General features: G+C 43.9%; 3 protein-coding genes across 3 annotated transcripts; all 3 read left to right on the top strand.

Annotated features, from left to right (window-relative positions):
* MELLADRAFT_75619 (uncharacterized protein) lies at nt 1-926 on the top strand (the record flags this gene model as incomplete). The annotated part of the gene is made up of 3 exons (XM_007415262.1): nt 1-363; nt 436-534; nt 594-926. 3 exons carry the CDS (start codon nt 112-114, stop codon nt 630-632), a joined length of 390 nt encoding a protein of 129 aa, XP_007415324.1.
* Nucleotides 927-14,832: 13,906 nt separating this feature from the next.
* On the top strand, nt 14,833-16,716 carry MlpCel7A1.5 (family 7 glycoside hydrolase; the record flags this gene model as incomplete). The annotated part of the gene is made up of 5 exons (XM_007415263.1): nt 14,833-15,307; nt 15,424-15,572; nt 15,663-16,229; nt 16,338; nt 16,436-16,716. 5 exons carry the CDS (start codon nt 14,833-14,835, stop codon nt 16,714-16,716), a joined length of 1,473 nt encoding a protein of 490 aa, XP_007415325.1.
* Nucleotides 16,717-17,522: 806 nt separating this feature from the next.
* MELLADRAFT_92144 (uncharacterized protein) lies at nt 17,523-19,790 on the top strand (the record flags this gene model as incomplete). The annotated part of the gene is made up of 8 exons (XM_007415264.1): nt 17,523-17,748; nt 17,823-17,891; nt 17,957-18,510; nt 18,648-18,662; nt 18,719-18,886; nt 18,954-19,317; nt 19,383-19,709; nt 19,780-19,790. The coding sequence occupies 8 exons, from the start codon at nt 17,523-17,525 to the stop codon at nt 19,788-19,790; spliced, it is 1,734 nt and encodes a 577-aa protein (XP_007415326.1).
* Between the last annotated feature and the right edge of the window lie 1,238 nt (nt 19,791-21,028).

Genomic DNA, 21,028 nt, shown 5'->3' with positions numbered 1-21,028 from the left:
AATCGTACTACGGGAGTAGCAGTCGATTTCCCCACGCAATCTCCAGGGCCTGAGATCAAGTTCTCGTTCCCTACTTCTCCTGATGCAGAATCTGTACGCTCGGCCGAAGCCATGACTCCCTCCCTGTCGGAAAGTTTATCACTGCCAACAAAATCAGGCAACCCGTCAAATGTTTTACGTCGTGCACTCAGCTCCCACAACACCCCGCGTTCCAGCCTGGATGGCACGTCACCTTCTGAAAAGGAAAACGAAAAAAATGATTTTGGGAAGTTGAACAAGCTAGGTGGTAAACGAGTGAGAGCTGTGAGTTTACGACTATCCAAGAGGTATAGCTTGTTAGGAAAGAAGTCTTCCGGTGACAAAGTAAGTCAATCACGCTGAAACATCGGTATCAAAAGCGTTCTCATCACCAATTTCTTGATGTGGACCTGACAGCAAGAGGAGGAGGTCAAAACCAGCGCACCATCTGCGGAGTCAAACTTGGAGGACCTGGATACTATAGAAGGGCTCAGGAAGGAAGTTATCTCGCTCAGGGTTGGTCTTTCTGTTTTGCTTGTACCTCGTGAAGCGAATCTAATACCGCTTTTATATAGCTCGAAATCTCAAACCTGAAGAGGCACCTCAATTTGTGATCATATAAACTTGGATGTACATGCGAGCAGCTGCCAAGATTGCTCTGTGTTGAACGATCCATAACTCATTCAATGATTTTAGTTCAATCCCATTAATGCCCCCATTTTTCAAAACCGCTCTATCTATACTGCATTACCCTAATATTTTGTTTTCTGTGTGTATCTCCTTGCTGAATTATCTGCTTTCAGTCTTGCAAAACGACTTGAATATTGCTCCTTCTGTATGTTTCCCAATGTCTCTTTTCTATTGTGGCCGGTTGTGCCAATTGCAATCATGGATTCAGTTTTGATCTGGAACACTAAAGCCGGGGACTGAGATCTAGCTTTGTAAGCATTTGAGTCATCCGGCTGGGCCAATCACAGATTGCTGATTTGGACACACTGCAAGTGTATCTCAGAGTTCTGGGGTAAATGAGGCTTCACTCTCAGATAATTCCTTTCACAAGAGTTCTATAAAGCAGGTCACAAGCTGTCAAAGATCATTAAGTGAAATTCATACAGGACAGGATAGATGATCAGCACCAGCTAAAATGCAGTGTTCATGGTCTGAAGATTGATCAAAGGGTTACTATCCTTTGTCTTCTATTGATAAGGATCATTATCTGATATGCATAAATTTCCCATACACCATGCGGCCATTGAGCTGTCCTAGAATGACTCATTACTTTGCCTAGGGAAGGACATCTGGACAGACCCCAACCAGATCACATGGTTACAATCTGATTTGTGCAACACATACTGAATTGCTACAAAGTCATTCAAAGACCTACCACAGATGCTTCAGGGAGGTGTGTGGATGTCTGGTGACATGGATATCTTTGCCACAACCTGCTGTAAGGAGTACACACAAGTACAGGTTGGACTTATGGGATTTGGACTATGGGATTAGATAGGCAGTGCTATACCTTCTTGCTCCACGCCCGGTTCTAGGAAGTCTTCACTCCTCCGAGAGCCTTTATTGGGACTTCCTGGAACCAGGTGAGCGTTTTCTCTTATTGTTTTATTGTTCTTTTGTATTGCTGGGGTTTTACTGACTCCTCCGAGAGCCTTTATTGGGACTTCCTGGAACCAGATTGTAATTCATATAACGAGGTTCTAAGTAATTTGTCCAATCGTGCTCTCAAGAGAAGTCGTGCCGGAGTATCATCCGGACGCTAGTGAAGGTTCTCACGAGAACCTTACACTTTTTTTTACTTAATCAACCTCTAAAGTAATCACAATTTTTTTCAAACTATCTTACATCATCTATTCGGTCATATCCCTTGGGATATTCAGTCATTTCATCTGTCATCCTGTTTCGGCCTATTTTCTGTCACCTCTGCTTCGGCCTCGGTTTTCCGTTCTCTCACGATCTGTCATCAGCCAACTCTCGTTCTGTCGAGAACTCAGTTTTGAAACTTCAAAATCATCGTTATTGGCATCGCAGTCCAATCAACGGACTTGTCAAATGTTTGGACCAGCTGCTCAATTACCTACGAATTACACTGACGACCCTGAAGGGGTGATAAGACAAGCTCGGAAAGAAAAGAAGAAAGAAGTCGCGAGAGCGGAAACTTTCGAAAGCCCACCAGCGGGTCCACCACCAAACTATAAGTGGAGGAGACCTGAATCTTCAGTATCTGGATCACCGGCGGCGTTAACGGATCGCATCGTTTACGCCTCATCCTTTTCACATCCTACTCCACCAGATCCGGCCAGACTAGAGTTCTCGCCGATCGAGCTCTCACCATCAGCTCCTGAGAAGACGGTTGTGGACCGGCACTTCAAGAAACTACTTGGGTTTAATAACACACCTCACCCACCGGGATTTCTTCCTCAGTTCACCCCGTTACCTAAATCAACCACTGCTTCTATCTCTGAACTGCCTCAATCCAACGATCCGACGAACACAATGTCGAACGAAGAGCATCTGGAGACAATTCGTGACCTGCGTTCCCAAGTAGCTAGCTTGGAGGTGCAATCAGCTCAGCTTAGTCAGTCTCGAGAAGAGACAGCTGAGCTGAAGAAGCTCGTACGTGAGCTTCTGGCCGAGCGAGGTCGTGAACCACCTCCTCGGGAATCAGCCGCAGACGATGACTTAGTGCAAGGGGAGACGACGCAACCAGCAGGGTCGAATACTTTTAGCCGGTACCTGAATCAGACGCCGACTTCGCCAACACCCTTGGCACGTAATCAGCAAGCATCTCGTCCTGCTAGCGCGCAGAGAACAACGGAGGATCACGTACAAGACGAGCAACCGCCTGGGACCCATGCTACTCATCAACGAGTTAGCTGGGCTGAGGAAACAGCAGGACACGAGGCTTCGTCAAGACGTCACCCAGTTCAATCTACTCCAGCTGGTCTTAGGACATTATTGGCTCATCCTTCACCTTTGGCAACAGAGTACTCGCCGGCGCCGAATCAATCTGCGAGATCAGCTGCGCATGATCGAGAAGTTCATCAAGACCATGTGCCAGCTCAGCATCCTTCATTTCCTGAGGTTCCCATCTCTGTGACGGCTGATCGCATCAAGTTAAGCGATTTGCCTAAATTCACCGGCAAATTCGGCAAACCAGCGGATCTTTTTCATTGGCGAAGTCTTATTGAAGAGACATTCGAAATCAAAAACTTAATAGACGATCGTGAAAAGTTGAAGTTGTTGGGTTCCCTGTTAAACGATGAAGAAATGGCATCGTGGTACCAAGCTAACAAGGACGAGCTTAAACGACAATCTTGGGAAGGTGCGATGGAGTTGATGGCGATGGGGACTTTACCTTATGCCTGGCTGACGGACACTGAAAACGCCCTTCGACGGCTTGAAATTAAACCGGGAGAGAACTTCGATCAGTATGTCAAGCGAGCTCAAGCGATACATAGACTCATCAAACCTTTTGGGCAAGTCACGGATCGACATCTGGCGCAACATATCACTTGGGGAGCGCCGCAACTGCTGAAGGATTGGATAGAACGGGACAAACTCTTGCTGGTACCTTCATTCTCGTTCCCAGTCTTCAAAGACGCCGCGGACGGTATCTACCGACTCTTGATCAACAGTCGCCTCATAATGGACCCTTCGTCGAAATCCAAAGCTAGTTCGAATGTTGCGAATTCTTCTCTATCAACATCGAGTAATGTACGAACGGCGCCTCCTCCTCGACAACGGTCAGACAACGAGCGTGCTGATAATGCCTGGAGGAATCATGAATACCTCAGAAGAACAGGTATTTGCGCGACTTGCAAGACAAAGTGTAACAATCCCAACTGTACACAACGCAACCCTCGGTTTTTATCTGTTCCATCTGATTTCAATCCTGGACCGAGACCTCAGCGCACAATTCCTACGACGACTACATCAACGCCTGCGGGAGCTGCAACACAAAGGCCAGCGGGACGACCACCGGGCACACCAGCTGTAGCAAGAGTAGCGGCTGTTGAGGATGTGGTCGACATGTTCACGGAGGATATTGCGGCATACGCAGAAGCGGATCAATTTCAGGCAAATCAAATACAAGATCTGGCGAACGAAGAAGCGGGGTGCGTACCTTCGAGTTCTGTGACACCTATTATCCTAGAACTGATGTGTAATGGGCGAACTGTCCGTGCTCTTATTGATTCAGGGGCGGGCACGAATCTTTTATCAGACAAGATAGCGCGTGAATTGAATATACCCCGAAGACCACTGATTTCACCGGTCGAGGTACGCCTAGCTATTCCTACAGAAGGTGCTCCTTTGGTATTGAAGGAGTTCGCGATGGCTAACCTTAAGTGCGAAAATCCTAGTACGCGTTTTGGGGCGGTTTTTTTCAAACTGGCGCCTCTAAGCTCTTCATACGACATGATTCTTGGGTCGCCGTTTTTAACAAAGTTCAAGCTAGACATTTCACTCCACCGGCGTTGTGTGCTACATACATCATCTGGAAAAGTTTTTTATGAAAAAGTAATGCAATCAAAATTGAACAGGGTGCTATGTGCTATTGAGAATCTTGATAAGATCATCAAGGCGCAAGACTTTAGTGATCGTGAGGCTAGAGTCTTCAAGGACTTTGAAGACCTTTTCCCGGCCGAGCTTCCTCCGGTGGAGGAAGATGAGGTACCGGATGAAACATTCCCGGAAGGATTACCGGATGAAAAGAGAAAAGTGAGACACAAGATCATTTTGACTGATCCTAACGTTGTGATTAACGAAAAGCAATATGGATATCCACGAAAATATCTGGATGCGTGGAAACAACTCCTGGACAATCATGTCAAAGCTGGACGACTTCGACGTTCCCAGAGCCAATATGCGTCACCATCTATGATAATTGCCAAGAAGGACCTATCGGAATTGCCAAGATGGGTGTGCGACTATCGAAGACTGAACAAGTATACGGTCAAGGACCGTTCCCCACTACCAAATGTGGATGAAGCAGTGCGGTTAGTAGCAACAGGGAAGGTGTGGTCGGTGGTGGATCAGATCAGTTCCTTTTACCAAGATCGTATGAGAGAGGAGGACATTCCGCTGACGGCGGTGAAGACGCCGTGGGGATTATATGAATGGGTGGTGATGCCAATGGGACTTACCAACGGCCCGGCCACGCATCAGGCAAGAAATGAGGAAATTTTGGGGGATTTAATAGGCAAGATATGCGTTGTTTATATTGATGATATTGTGATTTTTTCACAAACAGTCAAAGAACATGATGATCATTTACGTCAGGTGTTGGAGCGGTTGCGTGGAGCTAAATTGTATTGCTCAGTCAAGAAGAGTAAGTTGTTCAGAAAGGAAATCACATTTCTTGGGCATCAAATCAGTGAAGCTGGTATATGTCCTGATGACGAAAAGGTTGAGAAGATCTCAAAATGGTCTTCGCCAACGAGCTCAAAGCAACTCCTTAAGTTCTTAGGTACTGTGCAATGGATGAAGAAGTTCATTGATGGACTTTCTCATTATGTAGGCACCTTATCACCGCTGACAAGTACCTCTTTGAAAGGCAAGCCATTCCAATGGGGGAAAGCAGAAGAAACGGCTTTCAATAACATCAAGAGATTAATTACAACGCTACCAGTCCTACGCAACCTTGACTATGACTCAAATGAACCTCTCTGGCTATTCACGGATGCTAGTGGGAATGGGCTAGGTGCAGCACTATTCCAAGGTCTCGAATGGGAGACGGCATCTCCAATTGCTTATGAAAGTCGGACGATGAATCCTGCGGAGAAGAACTACCCGGTACACGAGCAAGAACTCTTAGCGGTTATCAACGCGCTGAATAAATGGCGTTTACTGCTATTGGGAATGCGCGTTAATGTGATGTCAGACCATCATTCATTGACAAATCTACTCACACAGCGTAATCTGAGCCGACGACAAGCCCGTTGGTTGGAAACTTTGTCGCAGTTCGACCTAGACTTCAAGTACCTCAAAGGAGAACATAACTCTGTTGCTGACGCACTCTCACGACGGGAGGACTTGGCGGCGTATGAAGTTCGCGCGAGATTAGGAGATTTGGAACTGGAGGCCATTAAGGAAGGTTACGCTCAGGATTCTTTCTGCAAAAAACTTCGTAAGGTGCTACCGCTACGAGAAGATTGTATCATAAAAGAAGACCTGATGTACTTGGATGGCAGATTGGTCATCCCACTGCATGGAAGTTTGCGTCAGGATTTCATTGAGCAAGCACACACTGCATTAGGACACCTTGGCATTCGAAAAACATTAGCACGTCTCAGAAGTACCTTCTTTTGGCCAAGTATTTCAAAGGAGGTTGAGGATCAGCTACGCTCGTGCGATTCATGTCAACGCAACAAGGCAAGAACAACATCGACGACCGGCAAACTACAGAGTACTGCATTACCTACTCAACCAATGCAATCAATAGCCATTGATTTCATAGGGCCTTTCCCAAAAGTGTCGGGGTATGATATGATACTTTCTTGCACTTGTCGACTTACGGGTTTTGTGCGTCTCATTCCAGCTTCACAACGAGATACAGCGGAACGGTCAGCGAGCCGATTGTTCACGGCTTGGTCTTCGATTTTTGGTCTGCCAGAGTCAATTATTGGAGATCGTGACAAAGCCTGGACCTCCAAGTTTTGGCAACGGCTACACGAACTGCTGGGTGTGCGTATTCAATTATCGACGGCTTACCACCCGCAAGCAGATGGCCGGAGCGAGAGGTCAAACAAAACCGTGGGTCAAATATTGAGACATTTCGCTGGAGACAAGCATGGGAAGTGGCAACAATCCTTACCATTAGCCGAATTCGCTATCAATTCAGCGATTAACGCGTCAACCGGTGTCTCTCCGTTCCACTTTGTATATGGGCGAATTCCGCGACTCTTTCCTATTCAAAGTCCCTCTGATACTGACACTGATGACGTGAAACACTGGATTGAGCGTCGGGAATCGGAGTGGGCGACGTGGAGGGACCGAGTGTGGTGCAGTCGTGTGGATCAGGCTTTGCAATATAATCAACGGCGTCGAGAGGGCACACCTTTTGGCGTAGGTGATTGGGTCATGGTCGACAGTACTGATCGACAACAGGTTGTAGGAGGAAAGGGACGTCCAACAAAGAAACTCCGCGCGCGCTATGATGGACCTTACGAAGTTCAAGAAGTACTGAATGCAGGTCGAGATTTTCGTCTACAACTCCAACTGGAGGACTCTACGCATCCGATTTTTCACATTTCGAAATTGAAACTTTATCATGGAAGAGATGTCGATGTAGGCGAACCAAGCATTGCAGCCGTCAACACGGTTTCGTCCGTTCGGAAAACAACTCCATACGGTCCTGGACAGGAGCCTTTGGGGCACGCTACGAAAAGTGACGAGGGGGTGTGCAATTATTGCGCTAGCACCCCCGCAAGTGAGTTTGTTATTTCTTTTGATTCATGTAGTAAAGAAGTGGTTGGCAAGCTTTGTTTCCTCCAAAATAACAGAACCTTACGCGAAAATCAAGACATACATCAAGGAGTAGTAGCATACGAGGAAGGTTGCAGTCACAACAGTGGCTTTGTCTCGGCCGAAAACAACCTCATGGGACCAGGATCTGGATGCCTTTGAGGCAAGCTAGGACGTTGACAAGGGGGTGTGCATTTATTGCATTAGCACCCCCGCAAGTGAGTTTGATATTTCCCTTACAATCAATCTATTAAATGAAACAGCTGGCAAGCAAGGTTCTCTCCTAAATAACAGGTAATCTAACACAACAAGACTCAAAAGGCCACGTGGCACGAAATTATTTATGATTAACACGACTAAGACATACCTCAAATGCAAGACCCAATACTCAAGATTCAAGATTTCATTAATTCATATTTCAATTTCAATATATATTAGATTTAAACAAAGAAATCATTACGACCTCAAGATCATTATTTCTGCTTTTCTCATCTTTTTCTCTTTTTCTCTTCTTTTTTCCTTTCAACTTTAGTTCTATTTTTTTTCTCTCTTAACAACAGGTTTGCTTTCTCAGGGACGAGTTATGGTCACTTTTTGAGGGGCGAGTTATGCCAATTTTTTTGTGTTTGAATTGTTTTGGTTTCTACTTCATATTTTGGTTGAAGACGGTTAGACTTTTATTTTTAGGAGGGAAGGGTGTAAGGAGTACACACAAGTACAGGTTGGACTTATGGGATTTGGACTATGGGATTAGATAGGCAGTGCTATACCTTCTTGCTCCACGCCCGGTTCTAGGAAGTCTTCACTCCTCCGAGAGCCTTTATTGGGACTTCCTGGAACCAGGTGAGCGTTTTCTCTTATTGTTTTATTGTTCTTTTGTATTGCTGGGGTTTTACTGACTCCTCCGAGAGCCTTTATTGGGACTTCCTGGAACCAGATTGTAATTCATATAACGAGGTTCTAAGTAATTTGTCCAATCGTGCTCTCAAGAGAAGTCGTGCCGGAGTATCATCCGGACGCTAGTGAAGGTTCTCACGAGAACCTTACACCTGCTCAGCGCTGTTGGACCAAGTGCCAAGCATTGGAGTGCTGGGGTCAAAAGTGTCCTTGTGATGTGTTGGTCACTGTGGTGTATGAGACAAAATAAACTTGCAAACTCATGGGAACCATGTAGGTCATTCTGCATTACCCCCTTGTTCTTGCAGGACTTCACACACCTCAGGTGGTGGGCGCTACTTTTCAAAAAGGGAGAGCCTGTACAGGCTGGGCGCGCCCAGCTTGGCTGGCGGAGCAAAAGGTGCCAGAGGAGTGAGAAAAAAACATGTATTTAATCAAAAAACAACTGTCAGTGGTTTGGCTGGGGTTGCAAAAGGTGTCAGACAAGTAGGAAAAAACCCTGATATGACAAAAAAAGGTAACTAGCAGTTTGGCTGAGGCGCAAGACAAATAAAACAAAATATAAGAAAATATAAAGACTATTGGAGTAGTCAAATACATATATCATCCATGTCCCATGACTTGTTATTGCTCTCTCCTTATGTTAGAGGTATCTTTAATAATTGAGTCTATGGTCGGATTGCGAGTGAAGTGAGTGAAATCAAAAAGGGTATCAATGAATCTCATGTGGTCATGAGTTTCATTGTCTTCCTCTTCAGCCAAAGCATTAAGGGCAAAGACTCCTTGCTCAAATTCTTGTAAATCATCAATTCCTGTGAAGATCACTCCATCGTGAGTGTTGTCATTGTTGTTCTTGTTTTTGTCAACATGTTTTTAATAGACTTTAGCAGTGGTGTGCTCATCCTTCAACTGAGCTTGATTTGTGAGATCATCTTCAAAGTAGATGTCAGCCATGAGGAGTATTTGGTAATACTCCCATTGGCAGTCATAAAGATTATCCAGGGACGCTTGGGGACAAAAATGATTCTCATGTGTCATGATATCATTACACATGTACATCAGCTTGAAAGAACATACTCGAGCATCAGAAGACCCTGATCTAAAAGAAGGATAGATATCACCTTGAGCCTAGTTACATTCCAAGAATGTGACTAAGGGATCAGAAACAAGCAACACCGTATTGGTTACAGAAGACCATCATGAACTCGCACAGAAAGCCCTTACATGTTAGATCACAAAGAGACATGCATATATAAGCAGTGGTTTTTTGCATCTCAAGAAAGGAACCATCTTATTACAAACCAACAAACTCATCCTTGAGAAATTAAACTCTATGACTTATACTAAAAACCGGCAATTACTTTTAATTTAGATCATCTCAATTCTTTGATATCATCTTTCTTATCTGACTTTTAACATTTAGTATTGTTATCATTTATTTCTTTCTCAAGCAGTATGTTATCAAAATAAGACTCAGTGTTCTTAATATTAGGATGACCTTTCAATGTCCAAGATGTTTTTGAAGATCATTATTGATAAAGACATCTCTTTATCAATATGTAGAAACTAGACATAACTTCCATCGTCCAAGATGTTTCGAAGATTGTTATTAATAAAGATGTCTCTTTATTAATTCATAGAAACTAGACTGTGTATACCTGAGACAGGAGTACTTTTGTACCTACCTCAGAAGACCCTCATTGGAACAGAACTTTCAGTGAGTATCAGGCAGCGGTAGCCATTCTGCACCTAAGACAACATGGAGTAGCCAGCTCCTGTTATATAAAGGCTCAAATTTATCTCAGTAAACCTACTGTAACAAAGCCAATAAAGAAGCTTCAAGCAATATCACTCAGCTTTGATTCTCTTATAGCCACCTGTTTTAAGTCTCAGGCTGACAGTAGATATCTTCATAGAATGGTGATTTTTAGTTTTTGTGGCACCCATCATTGAGAAGATGCTTTCAACGCCCACAGCATGGGCAACAAGCTTGTTCACTCGGATTGCAAATGTTTTGAGTTGAAAGGTTTGTGGAGTTAGAGTGAGCCAGAAGTCGATTGGGTGGTTAACTGTAGTGTCAAACATGTCAGTTAATAGAAATATTACAAATATAAAAAGATACACTTACGTTTTGTCAAAACACAAAAGATTCCAACACCGCTGAAGTAGTGTAACACTTGCTCGTGAAGGCTTAAGGCATCAGCCTTCTTGTAGTTCTAGTATTTTGCTAATGGTATGATTATCTTGATCATATCATTGCTTGTAAAGGCCTTCAAAACAGGAACTTGACAAAACATGGGGGTTAAGAAGAATCCAACAATATATATTGGTTCGTTGAATAGTTTGGCATGCTTGTGTAAGACTTTCAAGCAGTGAGCTTTGAAGGGTTTGAATTGTGGATAGCTGGAAAGATCAATCGCTAGAAGTTGCTGATAGACAGTACCAATCTCCTTCCAAATATCTCCAACTGATGTGTTTGCTTTTTCTAATTGGCCAATAGCATTCACAATGGGTCAAAGAAGCTTTACAAGGATTGAGTTTGAGGTAAAATGATTGTGATTTTCAATGGCAATGATAATGTTTTTGTTGATATTTGAAGTTGGTACCAATTTGTCCCTTAACATTGTGAGACAGCTTTGAAATCCTTTTTTGTGGCTTTCAACAGATATTGCAACTTTGGCCATTGAATACCACCAAGATTCACAGAATGTACAAAGACCCTGAGTAACACCCTCCTTTTTTTGCCATTTCAACAACTTGTGACTCCACAAGCTTGAAGAGCCAAAAAAGTCAACTAGTGCTCGATTGATTTTGACTGTTCCTTCCATATCCACATGTGCAACAACCTTTTTTGCAATGAGATTATATACATGTAAGCAAAATGCCAATGAAATAACATGATTGAACTTGGTGTTCACCATTTTCTGTAAAGGAAACATTGTCAGTTGAAAATCTTAATGAATAAAGGGTCAATTGAAACCCACACATAATTTGATCTTTGAGCTGGGAGAATCAGTGACAATGGCACTAATTTGCTCCCAGGTTACACCTTGTCCATCAAGGACATCTTTCAAGGCCACCAAGATGTTTTCAGAGGTGTTTCAAACATCATCAATATCTAATACATTGATCTTTTTTTTTAAATTTGTACCGCAGACAAGGAGGAGAGCATAGACACTGTTCCGTGAGCAGTCAGGCCATCCATCAAGTGATATGGTGAGATTGGTTTTTTGCTTGAGTTCAGCCTTGGTTTTGACCAAATATGCAGCATGAAGTCAAGGAAGAACCATATCCATCATCATGAATTGGGAGGCAGGTGTGTATGGTGCAATCAAAATACTTTCTTGAAAAGCTTGGAAAGACAGATTTTGAAGGAACCAAAAGGGCACATGGCCAGTAATCAAAGCTTTGAGCAAATGTTCATAGGTTTCTTGGACTTTATCTGGTTTACAATGCTTGAAGAACAGACTGAAGTTGGGCTGATTCTTGGGTTGCTTGATCAGCAAGGTCTCTGAAGTTTCAGACATCTTGCGGCTTTGGTTGTTTGTATTGGCTGTTGAGGGTACATCTTTTCCAATTCGGATTAGGTCAAGGTCCTCATATGCCAATTTTTTGGAGGCCAAGACAGACTTGCAGTCTTGGGTGATATGTAGATAAAGTTTGGCTGGCTTTCCGTCCATCATCAAGTTGCAGCTCATGCACTTAGCAAGACGTCAGCCATTATTATGTTTGTCTAAAGCTTGTCATCCAGTCCATCTGGTACTGCTTTTGCTAGGTGGTTTAATCCATGATGCCAATACAGGATTTTCAATTGGCATGTTGGAATGAAGTTTGTGGATCTTGAACTTTGATGTGGAAGATGAGCGGTGTTTGAGGGTTTTTTTAGAATATGAAAGGTGGGAATATGTGGGATTGGCTTTTTTACAGCTTCCAACAGCTTCCAATAACAAGATAGTGCCCTGGGTGTGCCCACCCCCAAAATGAGCTTTGCGGGCGCTCCCGGGCACGCCCGCTCCACGCGCTACCCGGGCGCGTCCACCGCATGAGTAAGGGGGTGCCGGGACCAAAACAGGGGGGTGTCTATACCGGGGTCCTTTTTATTTTTTTTATTTTTTTGATATTAGTATGCTTAGTAGTTATGTTTCATTTGGGTTTTAGAGGTGGTTGTTTAGGTTTACTTTTTTAGTATTCAGTATTTTTTATTTTTCTATTGTTGTTTATTATTTGAGGGTAGTTCTCATAATGTGTGCGCTAGCCATCCCGTAGGGTGTGTTTTTATTCTTACAAGCAATCTTATCACCCTTGACTTGCACCTTGGGTGTCGCACCAAACACGGCCTTTTATCTTTGGTATTTTATACCAAAGAAGTGTCTAAGTTAACGGTCCCATTTCTCTGTAACTCTTAATTAAAGAGTTTATGAAATGAGAGTTTTGCAAACTCAAACACTGATAAATAGTCCTCTTGAGCAGATAAATGATAGATTACTAACTCATTATAAAGGTATTCTAGTATCCATTTGAACGTGTACAGCTGTTCCAACAAAGATTTATTTTCTTTTGAAAATCTCGCCAATGTGCAAAACCCGGGTTTTGTCCCTCACTTGATTTTGTCTCTCTGCTAATTGGAAGAATACAGGAAATAATAAACCTGTAATCAAGTTTTGTCTTTGGTTCCAGCCGCTGCGGAGACAACTTTCTCCAGCAAAAAGTTGTCAACCTTTCTTGAAACAGCTGTAATACACTAAACATGATGTCCTAACAGGTTGTAATCTCACCAAAAAGCATGAACAATCATAGCAACAGGTCTTTGCACAAGACGAATCACCTCAAGTTGCTGAATGACCGGGGTGATGATATTTGTGTAATTATATCGCACGTCCCCCGATCTAAGGATGGAGGATGTCACGGGAGTAACCGAAGGGCTGTGAAATTTTGTAGCGGCTACTGCTACCCACTACAATTCGGCTACTTACGACACGCAGATTTCTCCATTCGGAATTCGTACTGCTGACTTCACATGATCCCAGCCAAAACAGACCATGCCATTCCGATAGGTCATTGACAATGCGGATACCCCCTTATAAAAGCCAGGTGTCCGCCGACAGGCTCGTGCGTCCTATCTGTTCGATTCTCGAGATGATTTTCACAATCGATCTTCTTCAAACCCTGCTGATCTCGAGAGCACCTTATCATGAACGCTACATCTTCATAATATTGCTGGTCGATTCCGCAATGGATCATGATCTGTGCGAGCCCATTTGAGGTGTACAATCAATCAGCCTTTGTGTATACCCTTAAGCTTGGATATATGCGGCCGGAATAGAGACATACAAGACTAGCAAGGAATTCGAACTTCTGCCTTATCCCTTGCATATCTTGTCAGGGAACTGAGCACATGAAGAATAAGCCAATTTGGCCAAAGTTCTGGTTGACTATGTATGTACATCAAGACTTGTGGCGAGTTTGTTTCTTCTACAAACATCAACACAACCGGGTGCCATTAGCTCTCTCCAGTAGCACACCTTGATCCCAAGTGTGTCCACAAAAGCCCATTTCCAGCGAGTTGGGTGACCACTGATACGGCTGTGTTTGTATTGCTGGGTCTGCGCATTAAGTCTCACGGTTGGACAAATCCGATGTCTGCGTGTCCAGAAATGGTTACGTAGCAGATAGTAGCTGCTACCCATTAGCAGCTACAAAATTTCACAGCCCTTCCAGTACTCTGGATGTCACTAAGCTACACCTCTTTTCGGGAATGCTTTTCTGGTGCGTAACTGAGAGTCGAGCTAGAACTGCATACTGGCGTGCCTCGGTAGCGTTATGGATGTCGCTGCTATCTGACATCGGCACCTTAAGGTGGATATAGAATACAATTGTTGCTATTATAAACTTTGGACGAAAGTCGATCCATGTGCTTACATGGTTTAAACTTTTAGTTGCATAGAGCTTCCGGGTGTCCAGCACTGGTTGTGGTTAGAAGCGTCGGGGTTGCGTCCAATTTTCGTATACACATTGAAAGTCGAGACAGCCTCTCAAGGTAACGCCAATTAGTGACCTCGATGACCGAAAGAAAGCCATTCGATGAGCACTGCGGTCGTCATGCTGAATCTCCTTCGACTTTTCATAGGAAAACTGGCTGGGCTCGTATCATCAGTCCCACTATAAGATGGCTATGTTAGTGCAGCTGTGCTGAGATTCCATAATTCTCTTACATCAATCAAATTCCTGTTTACCCAGCTCTCCTAGAGGAAGACATCAATCGCGTCTCAGTGAAGCGCTCTTCTTTGAACTCCTTCCATAATACTTTCAGTGCAAGTCCGAAAAAATTAAAGACATCAGGGGCAGTTTAAATTCGCAACATCCACTCAGCGACCATTTCTTTTCATTATATATATATAAATCTCTTTATCCCACCGGATCAGATCTTTCTCCTCCGACATCATGCTCACCTTGATTGTGTGCGCTTTATCGCTGCTCGCGATACCCTCCACTCGTGCGCAGCAGGCCGGAAGTAAGACACCGGAAGTCCATCCAAAGGTCACCGTGCAACAATGTAGCAAGGGCGGAAGTTGTAAAGACCTTTCTCTTAGCATCACACTTGATGCTAACTGGAGATGGCTTCGCAAGATTCCAGGAGACGGAATGAAGAATTGTTACACTGGGCAGACTTGGGACACCGAAGTGTGTGCTGACGGGGCGAAATGCGCTGAAAGTTGTGCTTTGGAAGGAGCCGAGTATGTCCCAAACTATGGGATCAACACCAAAGGCTCCAGTGTCAGTTTGAAATTCGTCACAAAAGGAAAATACGCAACTAATGTTGGATCACGAGTCTACCTTATGGCTGATGAGTCGAAGTATCAAATGTTCAAGCTGAAGAATCAAGAGTTTAGTTTCGATGTCGATGTTTCGAAAATCGGTACGTGTTAAATTCCTGAAATTCGCTGAGTTCGCCCCATGAATACTAATTCAGTTTCATCATCATGCTCCTTGATTCGGCATTGACAAATTGGATTTTCACCTCCTGTTCCAAAGGCTGTGGACTTAATGGAGCGTTGTACTTCAGTGAGATGGCGGAGGATGGTGGAATGGCAAAGAACCCTGGGAACAAAGCGGGCGCCAAGTTTGGGACTGGTTATTGTGATGCGCAATGTCCACACGATATCAAATTTATTGGTGGCAAAGTCAGTGCTTTGACTCACTTGCTTGATTCCACACCTGACCTCCGTGTGTAGATCTTGTGTTTTGACCGCAATATCTTTCTCCTATTTTAGGCCAATGTTGATGGCTGGACGCCTTCAAAAACTGATAAAAATTCCGGAAAAGGCAAACTTGGAGCTTGCTGTAATGAAATGGACATCTGGGAGGCGAACTCGATCTCCCAAGCATTTACACCTCATCCGTGCTCAGCTCCAGGTCTGACTGTATGTGAGGGAGCAAAATGCGGAGATGATCCTGATAATCGTTATGGAGGTATCTGTGACAAGGATGGATGTGACTTTGCAAGTTATCGATTGGGAGCTAAAGACTTTTATGGTCCTGGTAAAACAGTCGATTCAAGCAAAAAGATGACAGTTGTAACTCAATTCATCACCACTGATAAAACTGCTAAGGGGGATTTGAAGGAGATACGTAGACTCTATGTCCAAAATGGAAAAGTCATTTCAAACTCTAAAACCAGCATCCCTAAACTCGAACCAGCTGTGGACTCCATAACAGAAGGGTTTTGTAAAGCAGTTAAGGGGATCTTTGGCGACAAAGATGATTTTAATGCCAAAGGTGGACTCAAGGCAATGGGAGAATCAATGGATAGAGGGCATGTCTTGGTTCTGAGCTTATGGGTGCGTTCCTTGTTCCATTTTCCTACTTTTCCTCCAGGTTTCGTGGTTATAGGAATCTCACGTAACTGAATTTTGCTTTGAATCCGATCCCTTTAATCCGTTCTGTAGGGTAAGACTTTCTCTCTTTTCTTCATATATAGATTGACATAGCAATGAATCTGACTGTTGATTGTTGAATCTCAATAATGCTGACACTGTGTTATTAGATGATACCTCTCCAGCTGCGATGAAGTGGCTCAGTGGTAATTATCCTCCCGGAAAGGGACTTGAAACACCTGGTGTTGCCAGAGGAACATGTTCGGATGAAAGTGGTGATCCCAAAACCGTGGAGGCCAAAAGTGCCGATGCGACTGTGGAGTTTTCCAACATCAAGTTTGGGGACATTGATTCAACCTATGCAGCAGCAGGGGGAGGTGAAAAGGTAGTCGAAAAGCAGACCGCAGGGGAAGAGAAAACAGTTCCACCTGAAGGGGAACAGAAAGCATAAACTGCCGAAGTGACTGGCCGGTCCCGTAAACGTTGATAATGCTCTACTTCCAGGAATGTTTCTATTTTACGTGTCTTCAGGACAGAAGTTTTGTGTAAGTGAGATACAAGCAGGTGGAAAAAGGTTTCTTTTTGTCTTCAATGTAAACAAGTAATTGAGCCAATGTGCACATGACACCAAGGAATCAGTTTGGCTCGGTGGCGCGGGTTGTTGTGTGTTACTCAGAGATGTGGCCCTGGGGCCTGGTTTGCAAAAAGACAAAGGAGCGCAGAGAGTACTTGTGGGTGGCGAATAGCTCGGCGCTGAGTCCCTCACTGAGGGACCCCCCTACTCGTGTATAAGAGAAATTGATAACAAAATAGCCTGAAACTTAACCCCAGTCTGACTAGAGGGTGGTGGGCGGGAAAAAAACAACGATCAAAAAAGATAAAAAACTAACGTGAATAGCTCTAAGTTAGAGCTATTCACGTTAGTTTTAGGCAAAAATACTCAGTATACTACGGAAGCCATGACGTGAAGTGACTGCCACTGTTTTTTCAAAACTTCAGTTTTTGGTTTTCTACGTATAGACTCATACCGACATATACAGCCGTTGTAATATCTAACAGCACTTTTTTGAAGAGTTGTGTCGTCGTTGGATTTTACTCTGAAAGTCAAAAACTCGAAATTTTTCGACTTTCAGAGTGAATCGTATCGTACTTCTTTAAGATCAGACATTCGCTTTCCCATTTCCTCTCCCCATAACTTTCCCCCATTCCGGCAATTCTTTCGTCAAGTCATTTACCGGGATCCAATCTCTGATCGCGATGGCATCATCTCCAGGGATGTCTTTCCCTCCCGGACGAGATTCAAATCAATCACCACCCTACTTTATAAAGCCACCATCGCCTTTTCCCCTGATCGCAATCGATTCCATCCTCACATTTCCCATATTATTGACCAATTCGATCTTCACAAATAACATACCATCACTCGCATCACTATCCTCACTTTGTGTTTCATTTTACCAAATGCAAGACCCTAAATCGACTTGTTTGTCCATCTTCTCCTCTTCGTTAATATTTTTCTCTTTTTATTAAGGCGATGTTAATGGATCTTTTTGATAGATTTCAATATGTCTGTTCCTTTGTCAAACGCGCCGGCTGCAACTGATGTGATTGGTCACATCAACCCACGTGAGTGCCAATAGGTTCCCCCATGTACCGAGTTTTAAATCCACTGATTTTATTTTCTTCGTCAGACTTCGAGTTGCCTGAGCCTCGGGTGGGAGACAATCAGCCAGCCACTTGTGCCAGGCAAGACCCTTTATTGAGGGTCGGAACTCCAGCTCGAGATGCTTTTGATAAGAACAATCAGATGACCGTCGAGGTCCGTTTCAAGATCTACACGGACAAGGAGGTCGAAATCAACGCTCCGACTACGAGCACACCTAAAGTTGGCGCGGGTAAGAAAACTGCGAAGGCTGACAAACTCAATTTGATTGATTCAAAAGCGATCAATACCGGCTATTTAGAAATCAAGAGTTGTCTGTTTGGCAAGAGTTTGAAAGATTTCAAGGCGCTCGTGGCTGGAGCGTGTGAAGAGTATGAGGGTGGCATGAAGAACATCATCCTCATTAGTGATTTTGCGCCAGACCTGAAGTGGAAGACCACTGTGGGACGCTTCAAAGTTGTCCTTGATAGTGCCATTCAATGGCAAAACTTTGTCGATGCTTTAGACAAATCGGTCAAGAAAAAAGGAATACTTTTGATTGAAAACGATAACGTGCAAGTGAAAGCTAAAGTGGTCAATAAGGTGAGTTGTGTTTGGTCTCTATCCTCTTTCCCACCCTGGCTTGTTCTTATTTTAGACTGTGCTAACAAACATGTATGATCTCACAGGAATCAGCGACTAAGAAACTTATTGCCGCCGCTAGTTGAGATGGCGCGGAGGAACATGAATCTGAGGTGCGTCTGATTGTTCACGTTCATGCTTGAGAATTGACTTCTTTTGAGCCTTGCAGGAATCCAAAAACAAGAGAGAGTTAAAAACTCTCGCCAACCAAATTTTTAGCCAACATGCGATTGGAACTTACGCGGGAGGGCCTGGAACTGTGTTGACGACTCCTTGGGATCCGAATTGTCGATATCGATTGACCTACCCGGCTGCGTGGATCTGGGCTAAAGGAGTGGTAAGCCCTTCTCTCCAACGCCGTGAGAGCTGTAGCCTTGCTGACCCAATCACCTACGTCTCTTTAGGCGGCGAAAATCGCGACGACCTGGATACCACCCAACACCGCTGAGTTCCGCTACGAAATCAAAAAAAGCGAGTGGATCCACCCCGACATGGGGGTGGAAGACCGTGTTCAATTGCGATTACAGGGCCATCCGCGTCGATTGGAGGCCATCAACACGCCCTCCAACTCAGTCCACCCACCCCATTCTAGTGGTTCGAGTTCGATCAAACGCACGTTGAGCCAAAAACACAAATTGTCCAATTCAAGCGTGGGGGGTGATGTGAAGCCAGACTTATCTAAATTAGGTGAAAGACGTGATGTGTCTTCATCAAACGAAGTCTTTGATGTTAAGCCTGATTTGAAGAAGATCAAGGTGGAAGACCAAGGTGAGAAACATAACGACTTTGATATTTGTAGATTTACTGACTTGATTTTTTGGCCTCTATTCCAGAGATCACCAACTCGTTTAATAATCCGATTTATGTTTCCAGCGACTCTGAAAGTCGCTGGGAAAGTGACTTTTCGAGTGGCGCGGACGAGATTGATGTCGAAAATCCCAGCACGGCTCACTCCGTCCAAATGGAGTTGTTCCTCGCGGACTGTAACATCGACTTCCAAGATGAGCAAACTCGAAAGCTCCTTAGAGAGGCAGGAATCTTGTCGTGGACCGACTTGATTCCTAGTCTCCAACTAACCGAGGCCACCCTAACCTCCAAGGGAATCGACCGTCAGATTGCCCACCGCCTGATGACGGCAGCTCAAGCTCGTTTTGAAAATGGTAAGGGCTGCAATCCCTTTTGACTTAAGAATAAGTGACTGATCTGTCAAAACGTCTTCTTATTCTGTAGGACATGAATAATCAAACCAAGGAGGATACAGTGTTGAATGCTGTTTCCGTGAATGTTTGGATAGCAAATGTGTATTATCCATTGGTTTGACTTGTCTCAAAAAAGCACCTTCTTGTTTATCTCACCTATCAGAATAATAGTTAGGCCAGTGATTATCGACGGGTTTGACTTGTCACAAAATTTTCAATTCTTGTTTATTTCACCTATCAGAATATTTTTATCCCAGTCGTGGTTTTCCCACTATGTTGTTCACAGTGTCTAACCGTGGCTAAGTCCACCCGTTTTAAAATATATACACAGTTTGGTTTTGGTCTCACTTTGTGAACTTGAGGTCCGCTCGTATATTACCCACAGAGCCTTCTTTTTATGCGCCCTTTGACTTAATAAATATTTCAAGTTGAAATATTATATGAAACACCGTGTGAGGTGCGACTTTGATCAAATAATCAACCCACAATTATTTGAACAAAGTCGCACCGAATCTTCCCTTGCCTCAGAGTCTCTTTTGCGCAATTTGAGCAAGTATTTATGGACTTGGCCATAAATGACGAAAGAGGTGCTGATAGTCGCGGGTCTTTAGACTAGTCTATAGACCAAATGTTTTAACACACTGTGATCTATTAGCGAGGTCCTATAAAATCATAGGACCTCGCTAATAGATCACAGTGATCTCAGATGGGAACCAATATAGTGGACATTATCCGATCAAGTTCAAGTGGAATCATCAAAAGGTCACTCGACATTGAATTGCTAGGTTGAGGACCTTGGTTTGAAACCAGGACTAAAGTCTGAATACACGATAGTTTTTGAAAAATATGGAACATAGGAGCTCGCCGCGCATAACATACATTTTTTTGCTTGGGTTTATTTGGATACAAATAAACCAATAATCAATCTTGCGTAATTGAATCATAGGTATCGACAGCTCATGAACAACTTTAGGCAAAGAGAGTCAGTAAATAGATTCATACAAGTGACAAATATAGAAGCTTCCTCCCCAAGGACATTAATGGCACGATGAAGAGCTCAGCTTCTTTTCAAGCGAGACTTAAGTGGTGAAAAGCCCAACTCGATGGGGTTGAAATCGGGTGAATACGCCGGAAGGTAAAGTAGACGGATACCACGCGCTTCACAAAGCGCTTCAATGTTCCCTCCGTGATGGATAGGAGCATTATCCATCACGAGGACTGAATTGCCAGCAGGCCACGGGTTCATGGCAGGCAACTACCAAAGGAAGGTTTCATTGGTC

This window comes from Melampsora larici-populina (assembly GCF_000204055.1).
Source record: "Melampsora larici-populina 98AG31 unplaced genomic scaffold MELLAscaffold_49, whole genome shotgun sequence".
Classification (NCBI taxonomy): Eukaryota; Fungi; Basidiomycota; class Pucciniomycetes; order Pucciniales; family Melampsoraceae; genus Melampsora; species Melampsora laricis-populina.
Note: the sequence above shows the minus strand (reverse complement) of the source record. Positions and strands in the feature narration are given on the sequence as shown.